Raw genomic sequence first — 23,121 nt, forward strand, 5'->3', positions numbered from 1 at the left:
TTCGGCTAAAAACGCCTTACTATATACATGGTCGTTTTTGTCAGCTAAAAACGCCTTACTATACATGGTCATTTTTTTCGGCTAAAAACGCCTTACTATACATGGCCGTTTTTTTCGACTAAAAATGCCTTATTATACATGGTCGTTTTTTTTGGCTAAAAATGCATGACTATACAAGGTCGTTTTTTCGGCTAAAAACGCCATACTATACATGGTCGTTTTTTTGGTTGTTTGTCCATGTGTGCCCTGCGATTGACTGGCAACCAGTTTAAGGTGTAGGATAAATGTACATTTTATTCACGTTAAAAATAAAATCATTACATATGATCTCTGTTACACCCACCAAAAAAAAACCTCAAACTAAAATGGTCTTAGTAAAGATCCCTGTACATTACAGTTATCAAAAACAACAATGTGTGTATTCAGCTCCTGATGTTCTGCAGTGAGTCTATGAGGCTCTTGTTGTAATCTGCCACTCGTTCGTAGACTTCCTTGGACACGGAGGCGAAGTCACTCTCCTGAGATTTTGAAGCGATGACTGACGTTGCCGTTAAAGAAAACAGCTTGCATGGAAATCGCACGACGACCACTGTCTCGGCCCACAGCACTTTTGGAAAGGATACATTCTTTCATGACAAAGTTATTCTGCTCCAAATGTTGCCACTTCCTCTCCAGGTTAGACAACTACCAAAAAAAAAAAAGAAAAGAAAAAAAGAACATGCGCAAACAAGTCAATTGAAAGTTAGGACTGATTCAAAATGATTCATATTCAACTCTAGGTCCATGTAATGCAGGTGTACAGTCTTGCCAATGAAATTATCCTATGAGAAGCAACAACAACTAGTCAGACACTATTTCCGTGCTGAATTGTCTTACTAGTGAGGGCAAAGAGCTTACTCGTGGATGGACCTTAAGCTGTCTGTCAAGGATGCTCAAAACATGCTCCATATGCAATTCATACAAATGCATGAATGCGTTCAGCATACACACCTGCGCGTGGGTCTCGTTTTCTTCCAGTTTGGTCCTCAGCGCCTCATATTTGTGGCTCATTTCCTCCAAAAGTTGTCGGAATGAATCTCGCCGTTGTATGAGAGCAACTCGCTCCTCTTGTAGTCTCTGCACAAAAACATCATAATGATCCTTTCGAACACCGGTTGCAAACTTGAGGCCGCGGGGGGCCAGATTTGGACCGCCACATCTAAATTGTTTTCATGTTGATGTTACTCGCAACATAGCGGGGGCAGGGATCACCGTGTATTGCTCCTCAAAGTAAAATCAAGGTTCTCGAACCAAACTGTCGGTGTGTGTACTCCTTTATGTGTGTGGCAAAGACCCCTACCATCTTCCTCTCATCCGCTGTGTGTCTCAGGGTTTCCAGGTCCCGGTAGGTGAGCAGCTCGGATTCCATCTGTTTGACATTTTCCTTCAGTGAGCTCAGCTCTCCCGTGATTTTGCCTTCCAGCTGCTGCACTTTCTCCAAGTCCTGCTGCAGGCGCTGGGACTCTGGGATTCGGACACAGGGCATGCAATGTGATTTTGGCGGGACCACGGAGGGGCGGGGCGTCAGGTGCGGGTCTATGTGGGGGGTGGGGGGGTGTCACCGACCAGAGGTCAGTCCTTTGGCGGTGCTGGCTGACTGCGACACCTCCGTCTCCTTGGAAACCAGCACGTCCTGCATGTTCCTCAGCTCGCTGGCAGTAATTGTATCCACTCGACGGAGCCGCAACATGTTCTGTAGCAAGTACATACTCGCACTCACTTATGTAGAATGTGCTAAAAGCAGTTCAAGATGGGGTTGGTTGGTTAAATATATTTGCCGGAAAAAAAAGTGTGTGTTCATGAGTGGATCCCCCGTTCCGCTTCCATCCCCATTTTTCTTCCCCTCCCCCTTTGCATCCCCTCCTCCTCGACTCACCCGGCTGCAGTGCTCCAAGAGGGAGATGATGTTCTCCTGGCTCTGAGTCATCTTGTTCTGTTCCTGAGACCTTAAATCCTCAAAGGCTTGCAGGAATCCTAGCAATGAACAATTCGGTCAGAGTAAGTTACAAGGAGCTGCGCACTTGACGTGATTGAACCCAAAAGGCAACCAATAAAACAGTGTGAAAAAAATATTTTGATAGGACTATTCTATGACAAGACATTAAAAAAAATGTACAGCATCCATAATGCATTTAAATCCCTCTCCAAATCTTTTATCACCACCAGTATATATGCAGGCGTTCAACATCATCAGCTGTTGTGTTCAAGGCTATTTTTAGATCTTGTCGTGTAGCATGTACAATGACGTGAATGTGAATAGAACAAGATGACTCCCGTGTATCAGTTACCATCAATTTCTTCCTCTTTCCTCTTCAGTTCCTTGTACTTCTGCTGACACTCCCCTTGAAAAGAAGACGCGCGTGATCATTTTCATGAAGTCTGCTGCAGATGTTTTTGTTTATGTTTTTGTTTTGTTTTTTTATACTGGCTTCTTTTGTTCAATCGAATTAGATCCGTTTTCAACAACTTGCAGCAGATGATGACCTTGAGCTTCCTCCGAGTCTTGCTCGTGTTGTCGGATCTCATCTGCAATTTGACCAGTCCTGTCCCTGATCTCCACCAGTCTGCCAACACACAACGTCACAGATCAATTCGTGACACAATTGGCCCATCCACTTTTTCTCAAATCAAAGACACGCACTGTCTGTCCATGCTGGCGATTTCCTGATTATCCTCTTTCACCTGGAAAACAAAGAGCGATGGTGTATGGAAATATATATATATAATATTAATATGGTTATCATGGACTTGTGGTGGTTGTCGTCGTGGTAGACATCTGAGCATCTACCCGCACGCAACACTGTTCTTCCATTGTTCCGTTTAATCCCAACCCAACCTGTTTCAATAGTTTCTCTCTCTCCTCTTGAGGCGTGCTGAAACTCTTGTGCTCCGCCTCCATGTTGTCCCTTTTGGCCTCCAGCGTCGACAAAGTTTCGTGTAGCCGAACCACTTCCTGTTTGATCTGCGAATGGGCCAGCTCCTACGCAAAAAAAAAAAAAAAAAAAGGCATGGAACAAAACAGAGGATAATCTTGCTGGAGATGCTTCAAACCTCAATCCGCAGATCAGGCGCCCATTGTTCTTTTCTTCCGTTTGTTTGCCTTTCTTCTGTTTTGAACTAACTCACCGCTTCGTATTCCTCCTTCCGGGTCAGCAGGGCATCCAGTTCTTCTTGGAGAAGAGCCAGCTCCTGGGAGGGAATGAGGCGGCAACATTCAAGTGATGGTCTGGGCGGTATGGATATTTTTTGGGCACACTTTACAAAGAAAGTGGCACAACAAATACCTGTAGCAGCTCCTCATTGGCTGTCGTCATGGTGAAATATTTCTCCTGCTTTGCAGCCGGCATGGCTTGGACAATCTCCTCGGCAACACGCCTTTCCTTCTTGATTTCTTCTTCAATGGCCCTGATGGCATCCTCTCTTCTGCAGAGCAAAGACACAAGAGAATAAAGGACGAGACTTGGTCAGAAACATTCAGAGAGAATAACCGGAATGAAATTCCCCCAAAAAAGAATACCAGCATACACACACAAAAAAAGGCTGACTGTATATGGTATGTATGTGTGTACGGAAGTGTGCCCCGAGAGTTGACTTCCTTGTCACTTGGGGTTGTGCTCAGGAACGAACAAGGAAACGTGCAACGACGAGCGACGTGATCAGACAACTGTTCCCTCCGGTAAAATGTTGCATGTAAGCTTTTCAGCGTTTACAACAAGGGGCAAAGGTCCTTTGCTGCGCCGGCTGCGCCGAGGTTGACACGCGAGTTCATCATCTTGCTTCTCAGAGAACAAAAAGGTATGTGGCTCGTGTTGATACTTAATACTATCGAGAAGACCATCAATAGCTGCGAGCAACGGTACGCTCGCGGGCGATTCCTCTTTACAGGGGTGTTAGGGGGTGGGGGTGGGGGGGGCCTCACCAATAGCACTTTTGCCTATCACTGAAAAAAAAAAAAAAACGATTGATACTTCTGTTTGTCCGCATGAATTATGTTCACCTCAGTCACTAATGGTGCCGGAAACTTTTTGCTTTGTTCCATTTTAAGGAGGCAGATTATGGGCCAGCCGCAGCAATTGATCCACCTGCTGTGGTTGGTCGCTTTCATAACAATATGGACAAAAAATAACCACGCTACGGTTGCCGTGCGAGATGTCCACGTAAGGATTCTCTCTTATTTTGATCTGACGTAGCACAGTCAGCAATGGCAGCTGGTCCAAGTATAGTTTTCATGCTCTCACCATCCATTCACGCTTATGTGGCAGGTGCGTAACTTAACCAACGTGTTTCTGAAAGCTATCCCCCCCGGCGACAACAACTCATCTGTGACTAGTCTTGTGGTTGAGAGGAATCAGATTACGCTGTCCAATGGGGACAAAATATCCTTGGCTGGTTATCCCCAACTTGTGGAGCTCCACCTGGATCTGAACCGGGTCACCTACATACCTGCTAGGTACCTATCGGTTGTGCCCAACCTCAGCGTGCTGTCGCTATCCAACAACCAAATCAGCAGGTAAATAGACATTTACAAAAATTAATAACTGCAATTTTGTTGATCCAGTATTGATCTTCGCAGTAACTAGCTTTTATGATCCTTTGACCAAAAGGTCAACATCAGTCTTAGTTGTTTAACTACCACTGACATGACTGTACATTTGGGTTTTATTCTAGCCTAGTACCCGAGTCTTTTTATGGCCTCGATGCACTCCGAGTGCTGAACCTGTCCCACAACCTGCTGACAAGTCTTCCTGCACAGCTATTCAGACCGCTTAATAATCTACAGGTAACGAATCATATACTTGAATCCCGAGATATTTACAGCATTGCGCAAAAAGTCTTGAGGGGGGGGGGGGCAACGATAGCTTTGTCATTGTAACGACGACTTTTGCAGAATTTTAGACGGCTAGAATAATATATTTTAAGAGACGTTTGTATTGGCGACTGACGATAACCGGGATAAGTGGAAAATAAAGTTGGTTTGATCTCCATAAAGGCATAATCCTGATCCACTCTGAATGAACTCTGTTAGGTGGTAGACCTTCAGGGCAACCCGTGGAATTGCTCCTGCCGACTGCTGAGCAGCATTCAGGAGATAAGAGCAATAGGAGTCACCATGGGTAAGAAATCTTCACCTCCGCCTTTTGTAACAAACGTCTTGAGAATCACGTCTTATGAATAAATCAGGAGCAAAACTATTGAAGAGTGATGATAGTGCAATTCTTTCTGTGTTTCTATTTAAATGTAGTCAAATGTGCAATCCTAATATATGGTCAATACGTAGTAGATAATCATATTTGGATCCACAGCAGGGACAAATACGACATGCGCTTCCCCTGAGCAACAAGCTGGAACGGATCTTTTCGAGGCTCTCACTGATTGCTATCCAAAATCAGCGGACCCCTCAAATCCACCATCCGGCACGGTCGGCCACTCTCAACAACCAAAGGTGCCACCCAATTTGCCAAAGGTTATGCTGACAACCAGTCCGGACAACAACGGTAAGAAATATCCAATTTTATAAGAAGCCGTGTGAATAGCTGTCTAAAAAAAAGACTGTTTTTAATTGAAACTAGTCCAAAAGCCAGCGCCCGGGAACACTTGGAGGTTCGCGGCATGTGTCGCGGCCTTGGCATTGGCTACATCCATCCTGATCGTGTGCGCCGTCAAAGGCCCCTCCTGGTATCGGCTCTTCCACAACTACAGACATAGACGACTCCAGCAAGAAGACAACCGAGAGGGCCGCGCGGCTTCAAGCATCTACTCAGAGACGGACGGGGGACACGTGAGCCAGAAGACGTTCACCTTTACGCACCCTGAGGGCGAAGAGGACCTGCACTACTTTGAGGATCCGTACGTCAAGGTACAGGAGTAATGGCAAGGACAAGCGGGCGCGAGGATTAAACCGAAAGACTTGGAGCAGACTGAGCCACATCAAATGATCATAGCATCACCAAAGGCAATAAAATATTAGCATCATTCAGTTGATTATTTATAATGTCTTATTTTTGCAATGAAAGCAAATCTATTCACTGGAAAATCGGCTACTTAGCTGAGACGTCATTTTTTTTTCCCTCGCCAGCTGAGGGCAAAAATTCAACTCCTCCGAAATACTTACTCTCTTCTCTCAATGAAGATGCTGTCGATGCTTTCTGCCTCTCTGTCATTCTGAGCTTTCAGCTGTTTGGAGGGGGGAAAAAAAGTGAAATGGTATTACATTTCACATTTTTGTATTCGCATCATTGACCATTCTTTGACTTTTTTTTTTGTCCTTTCTGGATCATTTATTGACAGCAGAGCTTATTGTCTCTTGACAGAGCGCACTTACACTGTTGTAGTCGTTGATCATTTCCTCCATGTCTGAGTTGGTGTTGAGTTTGTCCATCAACTACACATGAAATGACAAAAAAAACTAAGTCAGATGGCTATGTATCAAAAGGACCTCCATAGTCTTCAATTATGATTCCACTTGAGGCAAAAACGCTTTTGGTATTTTTCTAAGGCGCCATAGGTCCGCCATGATTATCTATATTTGGGAAAACGTGGTGAAAAAATATTTTTTTTTTTACTTTTTATTTTATATGTATTATTATTTTTAATATATATTTAATATAATAAAATATATATATATATTATTTTTTTAATTATTATTCTTTACACTTGATTAAGTGTAAAGAATTCAGGTGGCTTACCATGTTGTAGTCAGCGAGCTGGCCCTGCAGATCCCTGATTTCTGCAGCCAGACTTTCAGCCCTGGGGGAACAATGGGCAAATAGATCCATAAATTTGATCAATATAATTTATTGATTATCAACTGCAACTCAGTCACCTGTGCCAACCGAGATGGCCACTGACCTCTTTTCATAGGACAGGTAAACGGAGTTCTCCTGGTTGAAGGTGTCGATCTCTTTGTGGAGTTTGCTGATCTCTGCGGTTAACTCGTTGATCTTACTCCTAACACAATGGCAGCGACAATTAATTGGACCCCGGTCATGGGCTTGGATGTAACGACTTCAGTCTACACTTTCAGATGAGTGAATATAAATGATTTAAGGTGTAGGTAAACTATTTTTGATCACCACCACCCTCACCAAAACAAAGTAGTAAGTGACAGAGGTATGAATATCTGCGTGTTACCTGAGAAGACCCAAGTAATAAGACTTGTCCAGAATTTGTCTTTGAGGTCCTTCATGGGGATGGCGATGACATGGTAGTGAGAGACAATACAGAATGACAATTCATTGCTCAATAAATGTGCTTAAGATCTACATTTTCTCAATGCATGAAGACTGTTTACTAACACGCAAAATGAACACGCAGACTTAAAAAATGCATTTCTGTGTTCCCCGTTTCCTTCCACTTTGGGTCCACAAGGTCCTGCGAGAGGTGATGACTAGAAAAACTTGCTTACCCTTCAACCCGGTCTTCATACCACTGAGGCCTTGTTGCGTCACAGGCCTATCGGTCACTTTGATCTGTGCGGACAGGACTCCAGGACTGGTAATGAGAGCCCTCACGCCAGGATGAACACCCGTTCCCGGAACCATCTGGAGGATGAGTAGAAGAAACTCCATTTGGTAAAACCGGAAATACGGGTGGTTTATAGAACGCAACTGAGCCTTGGTAAAGGAAAGTTATGTGATGCATAGTTTGAGAAAAGAGACTGAAAAACATCTAACATACACATAGTGGAAGTACTGCAAACATTGTCATACCCCAGTTGGTATGCGTATGGCCGTAGGAGGAGGTCGAACTGCTGTTAATGGTCTTCCGCTTCCTGGTACCGCTGATCCAGTACGACTAATGGGCCGACCCATACTGGAGGGAGGCCGCTGACTCGACATCGTGATGTAACCTGTAAACACATTACATACTGTAAATGTATTTTTTGTGCGGTTGTTTAAGTGTTACACATCGTACTTGTGGGGTTTTTTTTTTTGTATGGTTGTTGAAGTGAACTATTACTGTGCTGTATCATAGCGAGTGTGTGGATAATACAGCCCCACATGCATTGACTTATGGTGCCAGCCAGGTGATTCGCAAAATAAAGGAATCATATTTGAATCAATACTTTTTGGTCACTGCTCACGTGCGATCACTTCATGAAGTGATTTGACAATTCAGACAAATTTCGGCTCGTGATGAAAAAATAAGTTTGACACACGCATTAAAACAAACGCTGTAAAATGTATTGACCGCCATTCTGTCAATGCAAATGCCGATTACCGGTAGTTTGTTTGCACAACCTCAGTTTGTGGATGATTTGCTGTCATGTCTGTAAATTGTACATAGAAGCTAAAGCTACCTCTATATACAAGCAAGACTTGCATGGCGTTACTGTCAGACATCATCTAGTCGTATTGATCGTTCTGTCTTGAAATATTGCGGGACAAATAAAGGATATCTTAATGTTTTGTATCGCTGCAGTATTCGCCTTTTTTGTACACGAGAAGCAGCAAGCCACTAAAAGACAGCACTGTCATATCGCAACATGAGTTTTGCAAAAACATAGTACATTACCTTGATCGCCGGTTTGCCTTTTTCGCCAATATTTCAAATGTTTATGTCGTTTGTCTTGAAGTTTGTCCCCGGAGCTAGCAAAAGAATGTCTTTACAGAAAACCCTCGACTTTGTTAATGTTACCATGGCAGCTTTCTTCATCGCTGACATTGCGGCGTCGTTTAAACACGAAAAGGCGTACTACTGCCACCAGCTGTCAATATTGTGTCATGACAGACCCAGTGTTACTTTGTCATTTACTTCACTGTATCTGTAACAACTCCCGGTACTTCTATACTGTATATATAATGTGCTAACATAACTTTTCAAATATGAATTTTTCAAATCGCGCTTTTTGTTTTTGTAAGTGTGTACGTGTGTGTGTGAGTGTGTTTTCTCCCCTGTGTCGTCAATTCATGGGGACGTCAGCAAGAGACGGCGTTTCATTGACGCACACCACAACAGTCGTCTCCGTGGTGGAAAAGGCATCCCATGTGATCATATTAAAGTGGGCGTGTGTTGCAATACAAATTTTAATGTATGAATTATGATAAAAGTAAACAGTGAGCCACTAAATTAAACGAAATTCGATCCACGCTGTTCAGATCCGCTGTAGTAAAGCACAAATACAGTATATGAAATGCTGTCCAAAATAAAAACAAGACACTTCATCATACCTCCACGTTGAGCCACGGACACTGTTGAGCATCTTGGGTACGAGTTGCCACACTTTTACCAGCGCAAAATGACATGTCGCGATCGTGTTGTGTGCAAGTAATAAAAGTTCATACGCGACACTCTCACGGATTCACAGCGTCGGAATCAATAATGGCCACGTTCAAGTTTGCGTAAACAGAACTGTTGTAAGAATAAGGAAAACGTGTTTGAAGCGATATTGTTAGTTGGCTTCATGCACATACGTCCGACTCGGAAGATTGGCTTCATATCCCAGAAAACGCCACTTGAGGACAAGAGGACAGGCGCACTTATGTAAATCACTTTCGCAGTACTTGTCAATATTTTTTACGAATATATTTTTTGTCGACAATTTCACAATGCTCGTGTGGAGTACCGGCCTCTTTGGATATTATTTATTGATTTGCTATGAAGATCCCCCCCGGGGAGTACTTAAAGGAGGAAGTTTGTTCGCACTTTTTTGGGGGGGTGGGGGCGTCTTCATGCCACCTTTGACATGGGTTCGGGAAAGGGTTCATGTTACCCATAATGCTCGACGGCGGCAATATTTCAGTCAAGAGGCCACCGACAAAGTTGACGCATTCGACGTCAAGACGCTTGAGAGCTGCGCGCTGGAGACTTTGACGTCACCAATGCCTGCGTCACGCGGGGACGTCGCTAGGAAAATCGCAGTCGAATGATAGGTAAACGAGGTTGCCTTTTCCTCCTCAAAAGAAGCCACTTTTTATCACGCCTTGACCTGGTGACGTTTTCTACAAAGTTTAAGGAAAGGTTTTACAAAGGTTTGGAGATGAGACCCCCTGATGTCCATAAATGAGTCATAACGCATGTCCCGATTGCATACCACAGTCATCTAGGCCAATTTGAAACTGCGATATTATCATGAGCAAAATACAAGACTTGTTTGTAATGTGTACATATGTGAATTACACCCACATTGAGCTCTCTTTTTCTTCAAGGCACCAATTTTAAGTGTTCAACATTTCTTCACATTCTTAGTGTGAAATTCACATCTGCCAATGCTTGTATGTTTTCCCGAACCAGCATTTACATCTGGCAAGCTCATGCTTTCCCGCTTGAAATAGTCAAATCAAAATGCTTTATATATCAGAATTTTAACCCCAGGTGTTTGTCGTTTCATATTCCACGTGTCTCAAATGTTTTAAACGCAACAAAGGGGTTAAAGTACACATTCACCTTTATTTATGAGGGTTATACATGATTCTGATTCATCGCATTGCCAATAATAAAATAATAATCTAATAAAAATCCACACGTGAATTCACACGCGCCATATTAAAACACAATTTACTTCTTCTTTGCATCATGGTAATCAGCATTTCACTGTAATGCCAATCGAGATGTATCTAATCAAATGTGCATATGAGAGAAAAATACATGCATGGTAGGCAACATGCATTACACAATTTTTTTTTCAATGTAAAATTATAATGATAGACAATGTTAAAATAAATTCCTGTATTTTAAAGCCTCTGTAAATCGGAAGGGTGTGCCATAAAACGGTAGACACATACAGGTATGTATTAGACGAACAGTTTTCTTGATTTTTCTACGTATTGATGTATTTTTTCCACCGACGCAGATTATAGCTGGAGAGGAATAAACAGTTTATTTCAGATGGCAAAATTAGCGTGATGATCCGCGGCAATCACCGCTTTTGGTGGCCACTTGTGAACTATATTGAAGGTCACATGAGGATACATTACTTGTGAACTATATTGAAGGTCACATGAGGATACATTCAAGCCGGGGTTGTCCGGGTTCATTCATATCTGAATGAATTCGTAGAATTCGCAAATACACGTGTGGCCCACGTCATACAGATGCCAGGCAAGTCCTACGTAAAATGCTTAAGACCGCATGTTTGATCATGTAGTCCACCAATTGCGCCCTTTGTTTGGACTTTGTCGCAAACAAATGACAGAGCAGGATCACATTCAAACACGCAAATGGTTTCATCTTGATTTTTTTTAAAAAAACACTTTCGCGGACGGTCGAGTTGACGCATGAATTACGTGACGTCTAACAAAGTATCACTGTGGCACATTTTAAGTGTAATAAGAATATTTCCATACAGAGCTTTGGTGACATAAGGTTCGACGCAATAAACAACCCGGGTTGAAAGGAAGACCGGTTGGCCTTGCGATATTTTTCCGCCAGATTTGTTGTCCTTTTGAAGATCATGTAAAGTTTTACGTACAAAGGAAGCGCAAAAGACATGTGATACATGAATTTTGGCACCGTCGAGTTTCAGCAATGGATGTGAGTATCACAATTACTAGTTCTGGTGTCGGGCAAGAATACGACAAATGATCATTTATATTGCATATACATTTATATATAATGTGTTTGTTTATCCATGTATTTTATTTACTCGTCGCTGTAGTTAATGAAATCGAAGTGTGTGGGTAATTGTCCGTTTTGTTGATTTTTTTCAGGATTCTATTTAGACAACGTTTACAATCCAGCCATTTTTTTCGTTTTGTTTCTACATTATATGATTATATCAGATTGTAGGATGCACACAATTGATTTATGATGCAATACGAATGATTTTTTTAAATGTTATCAGGGGAAAAAAAGAATTGTTAATTTCTGGTGACAAACGAACGAACACCATGTTATTATCTTTTTTTTTTAAAAATACCAACCGACATTATCCACCGTGCTGCACTAACGAACCTACTACTACTACTTTTAATAATATTTTTTTTGACTTATAACTGCTTTTGCCTTTAGGCTTGCTTTCTCCAAATGTTTCTGTGCACGGCAATCTTTCACCTTCTGTTATTGGGCTCAAGTAAGTTTTGGCATGTTTTACCAGTTCATGCCCTTCTTGACCCTACAAAGGTTACTTGCGGTGCGTCGCCCACTTTAGAATAAAGCCTACCACAATCACCTGCAAAGTGTGTATTAGTTTATTGATTTATTTGGACGTTTAAATAGAATAGTCGGGCGGCCCGGTAGTCCAGTGGTTAGCACGTCGGCTTCACAGTGCAGGGGTACCGGGTTCGATTCCAGCTCCGGCCTCCCTGTGTGGAGTTTGCATGTTCTCCCCGGGCTTGCGTGGGTTTTCTCTGGGTGCTCCGGTTTCCTCCCACATTCCAAAAACATGCGTGGCAGGCTGATTGAACACTCTAAATTGTCCCTAGGTGTGAGTGCGAATGGTTGTTCGTTTCTGTGTGCCCTGCGATTGGCTGGCAGCCGATTCAGGGTGTCCCCCGCCTACTCCCTGAAGACAGCTGGGATAGGCTCCAGCACCCCCCGCGACCCTAGTGAGGATCACGCGGCTCGGAAGATGAATGAATGAAATACAATAGTAGATGAAATGTATGAAATTGGATAAGTTAACCAAAGGAAAAAAATGCATCAATTGGCACAATTTCTATTTTCAAAAGAAGCAAAGGGGCTCTTAGATAGGTTAATATGATATTTGTGTATAATGAGGGTCTGGATTCTGTTTGAAGGTGTTTTTGCCCATTCTTCTTGACAAAACATCTTCAGTTCCGTCAGGTTTAATGGTTTCCGAGCATGGACGGCCCGCTTGAAATCACACCACATGTTTTCAAAAATATTCACAACTGGGGAGTGAGATGGTCATTCCAGAACAGAACATTGTACTTGTTCCTCTGCAATTCATTCCTCGGGAGAATTTGAGTAGTATTGAGAGTAGTTGTCTTGTTGAAGTATTCAGCAACTTCCAACGTTGTCACTGATTCTTGAACACTGTTGGCAAGAATCTGCTGACTGGAATCCATGCGAACTTGAACAAGATTGCCAGTACCTGCACTGGCGACCACGGCATGATGGAAAAATCAACACCAAATTTTACTGTGCGTAGCAAGCGTTTGTCTTGGAATTCCATGTTGTTCTTCCGCTGTGCATAGCACCCCATTTTAGGTCCAAATGATTCCCCATTTTCGTTTCACGAGTCCACAGCACCTCATGACAAATTGAATTCGGCTTGTCCAAATGCGCTTTAGCGTATCTCAAGCGACTCTTGTTTGTAACACGTGCACAGGAAAGGCTTCTGCTGCATGACTCCCGCGTACAGCATCTCCTTTGTGCAAAGTGCACTGAATAGATGAGCGATGCGCAGTGTCACCATCTGCAGCAAGATCATGTTGTGGAGGTTGTTGGAGCTGGTCTGTGGGTTGAGTTTTGACTGTTCTAACTGCTGTCCTGACACTCCGCCTGCACGAGAACTGTGCCTGTGGTTTTGTTTCCTCACAATGTTCCTCACGGTAGTGATGGGACCAACGGCACTGGTGTGGTCAGCACTGCGCCAAGTGTGTGTCAAACTCTGTGTTGGTGCGTGCATGGCTTTAACCGGTCTCCAAGAGTTGAAATCACCTTGAGAAATCGGAACAAAGACACTTAAAAAAAAAAAGTAATTGTTCCTCAATAAAAATGTATGAATTAATCATTTTTTTTGGGTGTGTTTTTCATATGATTGAACACTTTGGCACCCGACATCCCATACGTAAGTTAAACCTTTTAATTATGAATGAACACATTTGCTGTATTTTGCATGCCAACTCATTTGAGCATTTACACAGGGAGGAACATTTAACTCGGTTAAATGGAGCGAATGAAATTAAACAAATATGAAACCATATTTGAAGTAAAACTTAGCACTTAAATAAAGTTTAAATATTATTTCACGGGCTTATTTTTGGGTTCACAGCATGCAAGTTGTTCCTTTTTTTTTTTTTTTTTTTTTTACATTTTGTTGACCTGCAATGATTTCAGATGTACAGCAGAGGTCGCTATTGACTGACCAACACACTATCAATATAGTGTCAACAGTTTTTTGAATACACTCTTCGAGGTATCGTCTACCCATCACTGCTTAGCAGCTGAAACTGACAGCTGAAATCTCAGAGCTGTCTTTTTGTATCCTTTCTTCCGCCCATCGATCCATTTTCTAATCCGCTTCTCCTCACGAGGGTTGTGGGAGCCTATCCCAGCTGCCTTCGGGCAGAAGGCGGAGGACACCATGAACCGGTTGCCAGCCAATCGCAGGCCACACAGAGCCAACAATCATTCGCGCTCAACACTCACACCTAGGGAAAATTTAAAGTGTTCCTGAACCTGCCAGGCATGTTTTTGGAATGTGGGAGGAAATCGGAGTACCTGTAGAAAACCCACGCAGGCACGGGGAGAACATGCAAACTCCTCACAGTCGTAATCGAACCCTGCACCTCTGCACTTGTTTTTAGCCGTTTTTATTGTACCCTATTGGAAGACCCTTGACATGCAAGTGTGGCAAGCTTCCTAATTGAGCAGCACATTTCACTCCAGAATGCTTTGAGAGTGTTGATTTTGTTTTATTTTTTTTTGCACCCAGCAAACTTTTATCAAAGCTGCCAGATTTATCAAAGCTGTTTCAGGACATGACTGAGCCTGCTATTTGTTCCACAGTATTGGGTGCCAGTTTCTATGTACACCAGGCACAGGAAAAAAACTATTGGTACTGCCTTTATCATAAGAAAATTGTCCAGAAGCAGGCTTCAGGATTTTTGTATCCCTGGCTAAAGGGGGCGTAGACTGGGGGGGATGATAATATCAAGAAATATATCTTACAGTATCAAGCCAAATGCAGGAGGATCTTAACTGGGGCTGCACAGATTTGTGATGGGGCTATCGCAACCCCTGACCTTGGTGTAGTGGCACCCCTGCCCAGGAGTATTGGAGCTTGTCAATATGTATTTTAGCACATTCAGTGATTTTGTGCCCAACCCCCCCTCCCCACCCCATTATTTATCAAAAGGGTTGCATTGTTTTCATCCTGTGCCATGCGTACGAGCAAAAGAACATTGTATCAACTTGAAACAGCCAGCAGAGTCAGTTATGTTCTGGGGCTGCTTTGCTATATCCGGCACAGGGTGTCTTGAACCTGTTCCGGCTAGAAGTAATCACAGGACTATCAAGGCATTCTGAAGTAAAATTAGCTCCAGACAGCTTTGTGGAAAGGCAATGGTGACTTGACCTTTTCTCTGGTCATTGCTTTGCTAAGGACCTTTTTCTTTTTCCTTTTCAGCCTCCTCAGTCTCACACTCTAAACACCGAGGGGGCACAGACGCTGACAGCGATGACGACAATCAACCCGCAGACGCTTGCTCCTGAATCCAATGCTTTTGGCTACTATCAAAACATGTGGAATCACCCGAATAACTATTTCCCTTCAATACAAGGTATATTCCTCTTATCAATTGTCAATGACGGTTGTTATCTATAAAATCCGGGTACACGCATAAAAATCCGGAATATCGTTACCAAAGTTTTAAAAGTGAGACGGAAAAACAAGGTTGCACATTTTCACTTATTCTTTTTGTGTGTGGTGTACTTGAGATCACCGCCACAGGACATCCACCGCACACGTTACGATATCACCACCGACAGTCGAGACTTTCTTCCTCCAAATTAAATTTCTGTCGGTAGAACCAAGACTGACTTTGTGTAAGATTCAGCAGGGCACCCAAACTGCCAGAAAATAAATACCTAAAATAAATACAACAAGTGAGGCTAACTGTTAGCTGTTATCTGGTAATTGCGTCACAGATACAAACGCTTGTCATTGAATAAATGACTTGGGAGACTTCATTTATTGTCTGGAAAAAGCAAGAGTGACCGATTAGCTTCCTAATTGGCGATCATTCGGGTTCATGTCACAACCACGGAGTCTGTGGTTGTGTTGACGACACAAAAAAAAATCGGGATTTGCAATTATACATTTTGAAAAGGTTGAACATCCACACTTGGTGGCCCCAACCATTTTTCCCTCTTAACAGCCCCCCCGCCACCCCACACCACAGGACAGTTGGTCGGGATCATGCATTTTTTTCGGAACATCCAATAATAGGACCATTGCTGACTTTTAACCCGTGACTGTGACATCCAAACGACATCACATCAATTGTATTTACCACAGTAAAGCTGTTACACCAACAAGCTAACTCTTAATTTTTCTGTGTCCAGCAACATCTGGGGTGCATTTGTCAAAATGTAAGACCAGGCAAAATGTAAACTAAAATCTTATGCTTCTTAAATGACAGACTTTTCTTTCATTTTAAAGGAGGTCCTTTCTGTTATCAGAATGAGGGAGCACAGACGGTGGCAACAATGGCTATGCCAAGTACACAACCAACACAATCTCTACCCATTCCATACTGCACAGAGCGGCAGGATAACCTGCAGATGCAATTTGCTCAACCGCTTGCAGGTACAAATACTGAATTGCTTTTAACGGCACGCAAACAGGAGGTATTAAGCATTGGAAGGGTCATAAAAGTTGGAACAGTTACGAAAACCAGTGGAAAAGTGGCAGCTTTCTAATGGTTGTGGTGTGAAGGCTGAGGTGTGTGGATCCAAATGCAAGGAGGCAGGGTTGAAAACGCCTCACAAGTTGACTGCGATGGACTTTTCAGTTCATCGCGATCTAATAGAGAGGACAAGCCGTTCGGAAAATGTGCTTTGAGAATGAAAAAATAATAGTAAATAGAACTGTGCTTTGAAATGCTCAGTGACAGTTTGAAATTGGGGTAGCTTTGAGTTATAAATAGCACAGCTAATAAAAAAAAAGACTATCTATTAAAATTAAGTAAATGTAATTGTAATTAGAACCTGGTAAAATATTACTTTAAAAAAACAATTTCCAAACTCAATCCAAAAAGCAAATGCAATGACTTCTAAACAATGCTTGATGGGTACTCAAGAAATTAAAACGGTGTTAAATTACCGTTGAACTGGATGGAGTACATTATCTTGAGAGGTGTTTTACATGCACGCGGGCTCCCCAAAAAAATCAAAATAAAAAATTGCCAAGAATGTCATGATTTGACCATTTACGAAGACCAGTCAGTCCTACTGCGCGGCGTGAATAAGAACGGACTCGCGATAGGATAAGTCGCGATTCGCCCTGCCCAAGACAAAATGACTTGACTTTCTTAGAGACTTGAAGGCTACGACTTGAGACTCACTTGAGACTTGCATGTTTTGACTCGATCCCATCTCTGCTAATAATGTACTCCTTTGGTTAAAAATAGCAATACCTTTTTAAGAAATAAGCATTAAGTTTGATATCTTGGGGAAAAAAAATGTTGGGGTGCAAGTTCTGAATGTTTATCTCTGCCGGTTTGGCAGGTGACATGACCGCCACGCAGCTGCAATATGCCAACTCCATCCTGCCACAGGGCGTGGCACAGGGAAGCGGTCCTCGGAACCAATCGGAACGTAGCTTGATGAAGAACAGGTACACGGGAATTTCTGTTATTATGAAAGTGATTATTTTTTACAGACATTTCCAAAGCTTGAGTCAAATGGCAACGTTGGGTCCAGAGCTGTTTCGCGTTTGGGATCAAGGTGGAACACTTTGGCCAGCTACAAATCAGAATTCGATGGCGCTCGGCCCACAATCGAAATGTCAGTCGACAATAGAAGGGCACAAAGGGTTAAATGAGAATTATGTTTTAAAGTCCATACCAAATTTGATTCAGTCGCCTAAACATTTGCAATCCTTGCAGGGAAGCCGCCCGGGAGTATCGGAGGAGGAGAAAGGCGTATGTGCAAGGCTTGGAGGAACGTGTGGCAAAGCTTGAAAATCAGAATAAGGCTCTGAAGGAAGAGCTAAAAACCTGGAAAGAAATGTGCCATCATAACGGCCCTTGATAGGGCTGTTAAAATGGCTGCGTGGACTGTAAATATCATTTAATTCATGTACTTAAAAAAAAAATGCTGCTATCGGACGATGCCAAGGAAGGAAGTCGACCGTCTTCTTGACACATTGAGGACTAAGGGCTTTATACCTTACTGAAGAATAATCGGAACAGGTCAGATGAGGAAGTTGGGTTGAAAAAAAAAAAATCTTTCAATATACTTGACCTGCTCTGCCGTCACAAGCTCACATTGTACCAGAATACAAACTTGGAAAAGTATTTTGCACTGTGCTGGCCCACATTTGCACTAACTGTTGTGTATAATTGTCAGAATTGTATTTTAGAATTTTAGAATTTACAGAGATTTATCAAATGCCAGTGGTGGATGCTGGTCTGTCAAGGAGAGGAAGCTCAATTTCGGGCTGCATCATAAAATGTATCCTGGTTATTTATACATGAATTCTGATTCTCCGATCCTTTCCAGGAAAATGATCCGTGACCCTGTCATACCAACAAGGCGTCTTTTCCATGGTTTTAACTGGGGTGATATAAGTCAGTCTGCAAACACGAGCAACTAGAAAAAAAACACACCAGAAATAACAGATTCATCTGTCACTAGAGTGTGGCTGAGATGGTCGGCCCGGTAGTCCAGTGGTTAGCACGTCGGCTTCACAGTGCAGAGGCTCCGGCCTCCCTGTGTAGAATTTGCATGTTCTCCCCGGGCTTGCGTGGGTTTTCTCCGGGTGCTCCGGTTTCCTCCCACATTCCAAAAACATGCATGGCAGGCTGATTGGACGCTCTAAATTGTCCCTAGGTGTGAGTGTGGGTGTGGATGGTTGTTCGTCTCTGTGTGCCCTGCGATTGGCTGGCAACTGATTCAGGGTGTCCCCCGCCTACTGCCCGAAGACGGCTGGGATAGGCTCCAGCACCCCCCGCGACCCTAGTGAGGATCAAGCGGTTCAGAAAATGGATGGATGGATGGCTGAGATGATTAGAGGAAGTCTCTAGTTCAACTCAGAACCGAATTCAGAATTGAAAAATGCTCCCATGGATGCCGACACCATAAGATCGGTGATTGACTCATTTAGCTTCAATCAAAAAGAGATTCAGCCTCAGACAGATGTGAGATTTATGTGTTAGATTTATATTAGATTTATTTAGAATGCTTTTCAGTACTGCTTTTGATAAATCGCCATAACGCTCTTCAGTCTATCTACAACGTATGTTGACCTCATGGCCTATTCCGACAATATATATATACACAGTAGATTTTATTTTTTTTACCAGTCACTTAGCGTAATACTCTTCGAAGATGTTTTCGTGACGGGTGCATATGTAGCCCTGGTACAAAGATAATTGCTGTCGGTGTCCTGTTTTTCCCCTAGGCCAGATTTAGCGTTTATGAAATTGTCCTGTAGTCTAAGGTCCATTAAGACGTAAGATGTCCCAAATAACCTCCAAGTCACGACTAACTGACATGAAACTGAATGTAGCAAATCAGGTGACCAATCGCAGGAATTGCGTCTTGGTTCCTGGTTGTGTTTCCTCATCTTGGTTATTGTGGGGTTTACGTTTGATCGTGCAAGATGTCTGTATGGGAAGACTAGGAACTGAATTTTTATTAGGAACTGAATTTTTTTATTAGGAACTGAATTTTTATGCATGCACTGTGCTGCGTTGAGATGATCGGAGCACACAACATACAGTACGATCAAACCTGAAACTTTAAAAATGTCTGAAGATTAAAAAGAAAAGTTGTGCGTAAGCCTTTGGCAGTTTCTGTCCTATTTTTTCTGACTTTGATTTCAATTTGGTCCTCTAACTTGTCAAACTGTATATATCCCATCTGAGCTCATTGATTTTTGCCGGATTTATTTTCACTTGGGTGTCTAAATTTGAAAATGTGTGTAGACCGGCCCTGCGTCAACTATCCAAACTCCAGGTGTCTCAAAAAGCACCGTTGAAATTGGCAAACATCAGTGGCCATCTTGGCAGATGATACCCTGACCAACTGCTTTTTCCAGAGCCTGTTTCAGACCTCAAAGTGCACCCGTATTGTCCTCAAGAAGCATGACTCTACCAAATCTGAAACTGGATTCTCATGGTCCCTGGACTTCCCGATTCAGCAAAATCAAGAAACTGCCTCGTCTCCACACAGATGAGCACAGGACCTCATAATTCCAACTGTCACTTGGTTTGCGTCAGCGGCCGTTGAATGGTGGGACACTTCCCAGCAAGATGGGAAAATCCGAGCGCGAGCTCATGATCCACGGGTCACCGATTGCGACTCGATCCTTCTGACATTCTTTCAATGGTCGGCCGAACATCTTCGGAATAGGTACACTGGAATTGAAGATGCTGTAGAAAGTTGTGCCAATCACTGTGCCACTCAGGGCATCAAGAATCCATCGTCGGCATGGCCCAGCAAATCCACTGCAGCTTTGAGGTGTCTTCGTCATGCGCAAGAATTTCCACAAGGTTTTGATTTTCAGGTGACCTAACCAGAGAACCTGTTTCCAGGTTTTCCGATAACGGGGTTATCTGGTAATGCAATAGTGAAAACAAGTGACCAGTCCCAAGAATCACAACATTTTTTGAAGCCTTTGAACCCTGAAGTCCTGTCATAATGTCATCCTATGAAGTTTTGTTGGCGCCAAGTCCCAGTGAGGATGTTGAAAAGTTCAGTTCCAGTTTAAGACCTCGAGTTTCCTGAAACCGCCACCAACTGGCAAGGACGCAGATGAATTCCACAGGAGTCCCGTTACAGCTCGAAGTACGTCGTCGACCCGCTGAGTCCGCCGTTGTGCCTTTGAGTCTGATTTCGTGAATGACACTAAACCCTTGGAAAATCTCTGAATTTCTTTGTCTGGGTCGGCCCCTCAAGTACATTTCAGACACATCGATGCTTTCAACATTTATGAGAACGTTTTTTGGTCATGTCCTTTTCTGTAGACGCACGGCTCACAAAGTGCACAAAGGTTTGTACAGGCATCATGGGATAAACTTGGTCGGTTTGACCAAGACGTTCACTTTCACCGCAAAATTCTTCATGGGCTAAAATCCTGCCACACACTCAAACACAGAAGGTGAGTCCAAATAATCCATTACTGCTACAGAATATGCGCATCCTCCATTTTTTTAGTTCATTAGTGCAATGGCCGGTTGTTGTGATCCCTTTGTCCATGAACTCAAATGATTACAAGTGTATCGCTGGAGTAAGGTAATTTCCCATCAGCTTTCATCCACGTATACCGACTCGGCGTCCCTTAACACCCTTTGAATGTCCATTAGTGTTACCTAGGTTAAAAAAAAATAAAGTTTTATTTGAAGCCACAACTATCTTCAGAAATTTTGCAGATCACTGTGACGGGGGGTGAACATTTTGCAACATGAAGTGAGAACGTTACCTGTGGAATTGGATACTTGGTGGGGTACGGCGCCGTCTCTCTCCCAGAATCAGACAAAGTGCCACATTTTGCATCACCGTCAACCCAAAGGCCTTCATAAATGAGACCTTTGTCAGCATAGTAGAACTTTCCATGACCGTTTTTCTTGCCGCCCTTCCAGCATCCTTCATACCAGTTCCCGTTAGCTTCGACGGACAGTTCAAAAGTTAGACTTTCCAAATCATTGGGATGCAATGAATTAAAAAGAAAAAAAAATAAATCTTACCAAATTGAATTACGCCTGTTCCGTCTTCCTTATCCCATAGCCACTCGCCCTCGTAGAGATCCCCACACTTATAAGTGAGTCTCCCCCAGCCGCTGCGATTGTCCTCGCTCCACTCGCCCTCATACGTCGCATGCACAGCAAAGAAGGAACCGTGGCCCTGAAGAGGTGAGAGGTCAAAGCGAATTCACACTTCTGAAATTTTCTTCCCCACATCCTCTCTGGCTTGTTTGGTCAATTGATTTTTTTTTTCAGCAATCTCAACAAATTGCAAAATTTCATCCGGTGAGATCAGGAATGTGCCGTATAAGTCGGTGCGACGCCATTGAGAGAAATACCTACGTGTTTCATGCCATTTTTCCACTCTCCACAGTACTGCGTTATGTACTTCTTGGTGTCCGGTCGGAGTACACTGAAGATGCCATAGCCGTCCTGTTTCCCAAATTTCCACTCGCCATTATAAATCGCACCGGATGACTTCCACTCTTGGGTGCCCCAACCTTTAATGATCACAAGATGACGCTTTGTAATGCAGCTAACATATTGCCATGGAATTTGGAGACCAAACAATTTGAACTCACCGTGTTTCTTATTGTCCAGCCACTCCCCAGTGTAGTTATCGCCATTGACAGAAAATACGGTTCCGCGAAGCCCGGATTTCTTCGCTCTGTTATCCAAGACTGTGGAGCGGGGCAGGTTGAGTCGAGCTTTTTTAAGGAACGGCATCCCCTGCGGTCACCTGGTGGTGATATTTTGGGCAAGATGAGTTGCTGCAGTCACAGATTTGCTGAATTCATTTCACAAATATGAGTGCAAGGTTGATTCGCTTTACAGACATCCACAAACAAAATAACTAAGCTTCAATAATGAATCAATCAGTCCCCTGCGTCCTAAAACAATGTCCCGTGCAAAAATACCACATCCTACTTTTACAGCTCTCTTATAATCAATCACTTTTTAGTATGGAGCAGTGACGTCAAGACAACACATGGGCGTGGCAGAGTTTTCATGATAAAGACGACACGAAATTACAACACAAGGATTCATACAGTAATATCCACAAAATATCACTAATAGTGGCGGGTAATTAATTTTGCACAGGAATTTGGACCGTTATTGATCACAATCCCAACCGTCCGTCAAATCCGTCATGAATGAGTATGCGTAGCTAGATTGTGTCTACTCTGTCATTTAACTTCATACCTGAGGTGAATGAATTTAGCAACAAGCGACAAGGGCTTGACATCTGCAAGATGGCGCTAACAAACTTCATTCAAAGGCGGTGGTTTCAGGGCACTGCGGGAAATGCACATCACATGAATTAGTTCGGATTGCAGCATCTGAGCTTTTGGGCTTGGATATAAAATGGACAAACATAATCACCTGTCAAAACATATCGAGATCGCCGAATGGCGTGGAAAGATGTTTGGTGTATTTGGGAACACACATTTTAATCAGATGGCGAAGGTATTCCGAATACGAAACGTAGCAAGCGTCGTGACGGTAGGATTGGACAACGTGAAGCGATGACATAACAAAGGCCTCG

At 43.1% G+C, this 23,121-nt stretch overlaps 4 protein-coding genes across 6 annotated transcripts; 2 read left to right on the forward strand and 2 right to left on the reverse strand.

The window, feature by feature from the left end:
• Positions 1–276: 276 nt before the first annotated feature.
• On the reverse strand, positions 277–8,832 carry ift74 (intraflagellar transport 74). Of its 2 annotated transcripts, XM_052054187.1 has the most exons (20): positions 8,554–8,832; positions 7,749–7,888; positions 7,445–7,580; positions 7,171–7,219; positions 6,889–6,987; positions 6,726–6,786; positions 6,362–6,421; positions 6,152–6,213; positions 3,324–3,462; positions 3,166–3,228; positions 2,876–3,019; positions 2,681–2,721; positions 2,524–2,603; positions 2,328–2,381; positions 1,916–2,013; positions 1,606–1,732; positions 1,340–1,503; positions 991–1,116; positions 624–684; positions 277–538 (listed from the first exon to the last, which is right to left on the reverse strand). In XM_052054187.1, the coding sequence occupies exons 2-20, from the start codon at positions 7,875–7,877 to the stop codon at positions 423–425; spliced, it is 1,809 nt and encodes a 602-aa protein (XP_051910147.1). In that variant the 5' UTR covers positions 7,878–7,888; positions 8,554–8,832; the 3' UTR covers positions 277–422. The 2 variants fall into 2 exon arrangements, with proteins under 2 accessions (XP_051910147.1, XP_051910148.1); XM_052054188.1 differs by lacking the exon at positions 8,554–8,832 and having other exon boundaries at positions 7,717–7,857.
• On the forward strand, positions 3,503–6,181 carry LOC127593017 (leucine-rich repeat-containing protein 19-like). Its single transcript, XM_052054194.1, has 7 exons — positions 3,503–3,834; positions 4,085–4,196; positions 4,302–4,549; positions 4,708–4,819; positions 5,066–5,153; positions 5,343–5,534; positions 5,610–6,181. The coding sequence occupies exons 2-7, from the start codon at positions 4,095–4,097 to the stop codon at positions 5,906–5,908; spliced, it is 1,041 nt and encodes a 346-aa protein (XP_051910154.1). The 5' UTR covers positions 3,503–3,834; positions 4,085–4,094; the 3' UTR covers positions 5,909–6,181.
• Positions 8,833–11,042: 2,210 nt separating the features above from the next.
• Positions 11,043–17,983, forward strand: LOC127593020 (cAMP-responsive element modulator-like). Of its 2 annotated transcripts, XM_052054197.1 has the most exons (5): positions 11,043–11,511; positions 15,293–15,446; positions 16,328–16,474; positions 17,395–17,503; positions 17,775–17,983. In XM_052054197.1, the coding sequence occupies exons 1-5, from the start codon at positions 11,506–11,508 to the stop codon at positions 17,917–17,919; spliced, it is 561 nt and encodes a 186-aa protein (XP_051910157.1). In that variant the 5' UTR covers positions 11,043–11,505; the 3' UTR covers positions 17,920–17,983. The 2 variants fall into 2 exon arrangements, with proteins under 2 accessions (XP_051910157.1, XP_051910158.1); XM_052054198.1 differs by lacking the exon at positions 16,328–16,474.
• Positions 17,984–20,939: 2,956 nt separating this feature from the next.
• On the reverse strand, positions 20,940–23,121 carry LOC127593019 (MORN repeat-containing protein 3-like). Its single transcript, XM_052054196.1, has 7 exons — positions 22,959–23,121; positions 22,779–22,871; positions 22,157–22,314; positions 21,918–22,075; positions 21,579–21,735; positions 21,314–21,498; positions 20,940–21,203 (listed from the first exon to the last, which is right to left on the reverse strand). The coding sequence occupies exons 3-7, from the start codon at positions 22,299–22,301 to the stop codon at positions 21,138–21,140; spliced, it is 711 nt and encodes a 236-aa protein (XP_051910156.1). The 5' UTR covers positions 22,302–22,314; positions 22,779–22,871; positions 22,959–23,121; the 3' UTR covers positions 20,940–21,137.

This window comes from Hippocampus zosterae, chromosome 20, assembly GCF_025434085.1.
Source record: "Hippocampus zosterae strain Florida chromosome 20, ASM2543408v3, whole genome shotgun sequence".
Taxonomy (NCBI): Eukaryota; Metazoa; Chordata; class Actinopteri; order Syngnathiformes; family Syngnathidae; genus Hippocampus; species Hippocampus zosterae.

Coding starts and splice junctions, on each gene's coding strand:
- LOC127593020 (XM_052054197.1), top strand. Junction 15,447..16,327: donor CTATTTCCCTTCAATACAAG/GTATATTCCTCT, acceptor TTCATTTTAAAG/GAGGTCCTTTCTGTTATCAG. Junction 16,475..17,394: donor ATTTGCTCAACCGCTTGCAG/GTACAAATACTG, acceptor CCGGTTTGGCAG/GTGACATGACCGCCACGCAG.
- LOC127593019 (XM_052054196.1), bottom strand. CDS start 22,301: ATGCCGTTCCTTAAAAAAGCTCGACTCAACCTGCCCCGCTCCACAGTC. Junction 22,076..22,156: donor GCTGGACAATAAGAAACACG/GTGAGTTCAAAT, acceptor TGATCATTAAAG/GTTGGGGCACCCAAGAGTGG. Junction 21,204..21,313: donor CCAAGTATCCAATTCCACAG/GTAACGTTCTCA, acceptor TTTTTAACCTAG/GTAACACTAATGGACATTCA.
- LOC127593017 (XM_052054194.1), top strand. CDS start 4,095: ATGGGCCAGCCGCAGCAATTGATCCACCTGCTGTGGTTGGTCGCTTTC. Junction 4,197..4,301: donor TTGCCGTGCGAGATGTCCAC/GTAAGGATTCTC, acceptor CTTATGTGGCAG/GTGCGTAACTTAACCAACGT. Junction 4,550..4,707: donor TCCAACAACCAAATCAGCAG/GTAAATAGACAT, acceptor GTTTTATTCTAG/CCTAGTACCCGAGTCTTTTT.
- ift74 (XM_052054187.1), bottom strand. CDS start 7,877: ATGTCGAGTCAGCGGCCTCCCTCCAGTATGGGTCGGCCCATTAGTCGT. Junction 6,214..6,361: donor TGATCAACGACTACAACAGT/GTAAGTGCGCTC, acceptor CCCTCCAAACAG/CTGAAAGCTCAGAATGACAG. Junction 1,117..1,339: donor CAGCGGATGAGAGGAAGATG/GTAGGGGTCTTT, acceptor GTTTTTGTGCAG/AGACTACAAGAGGAGCGAGT.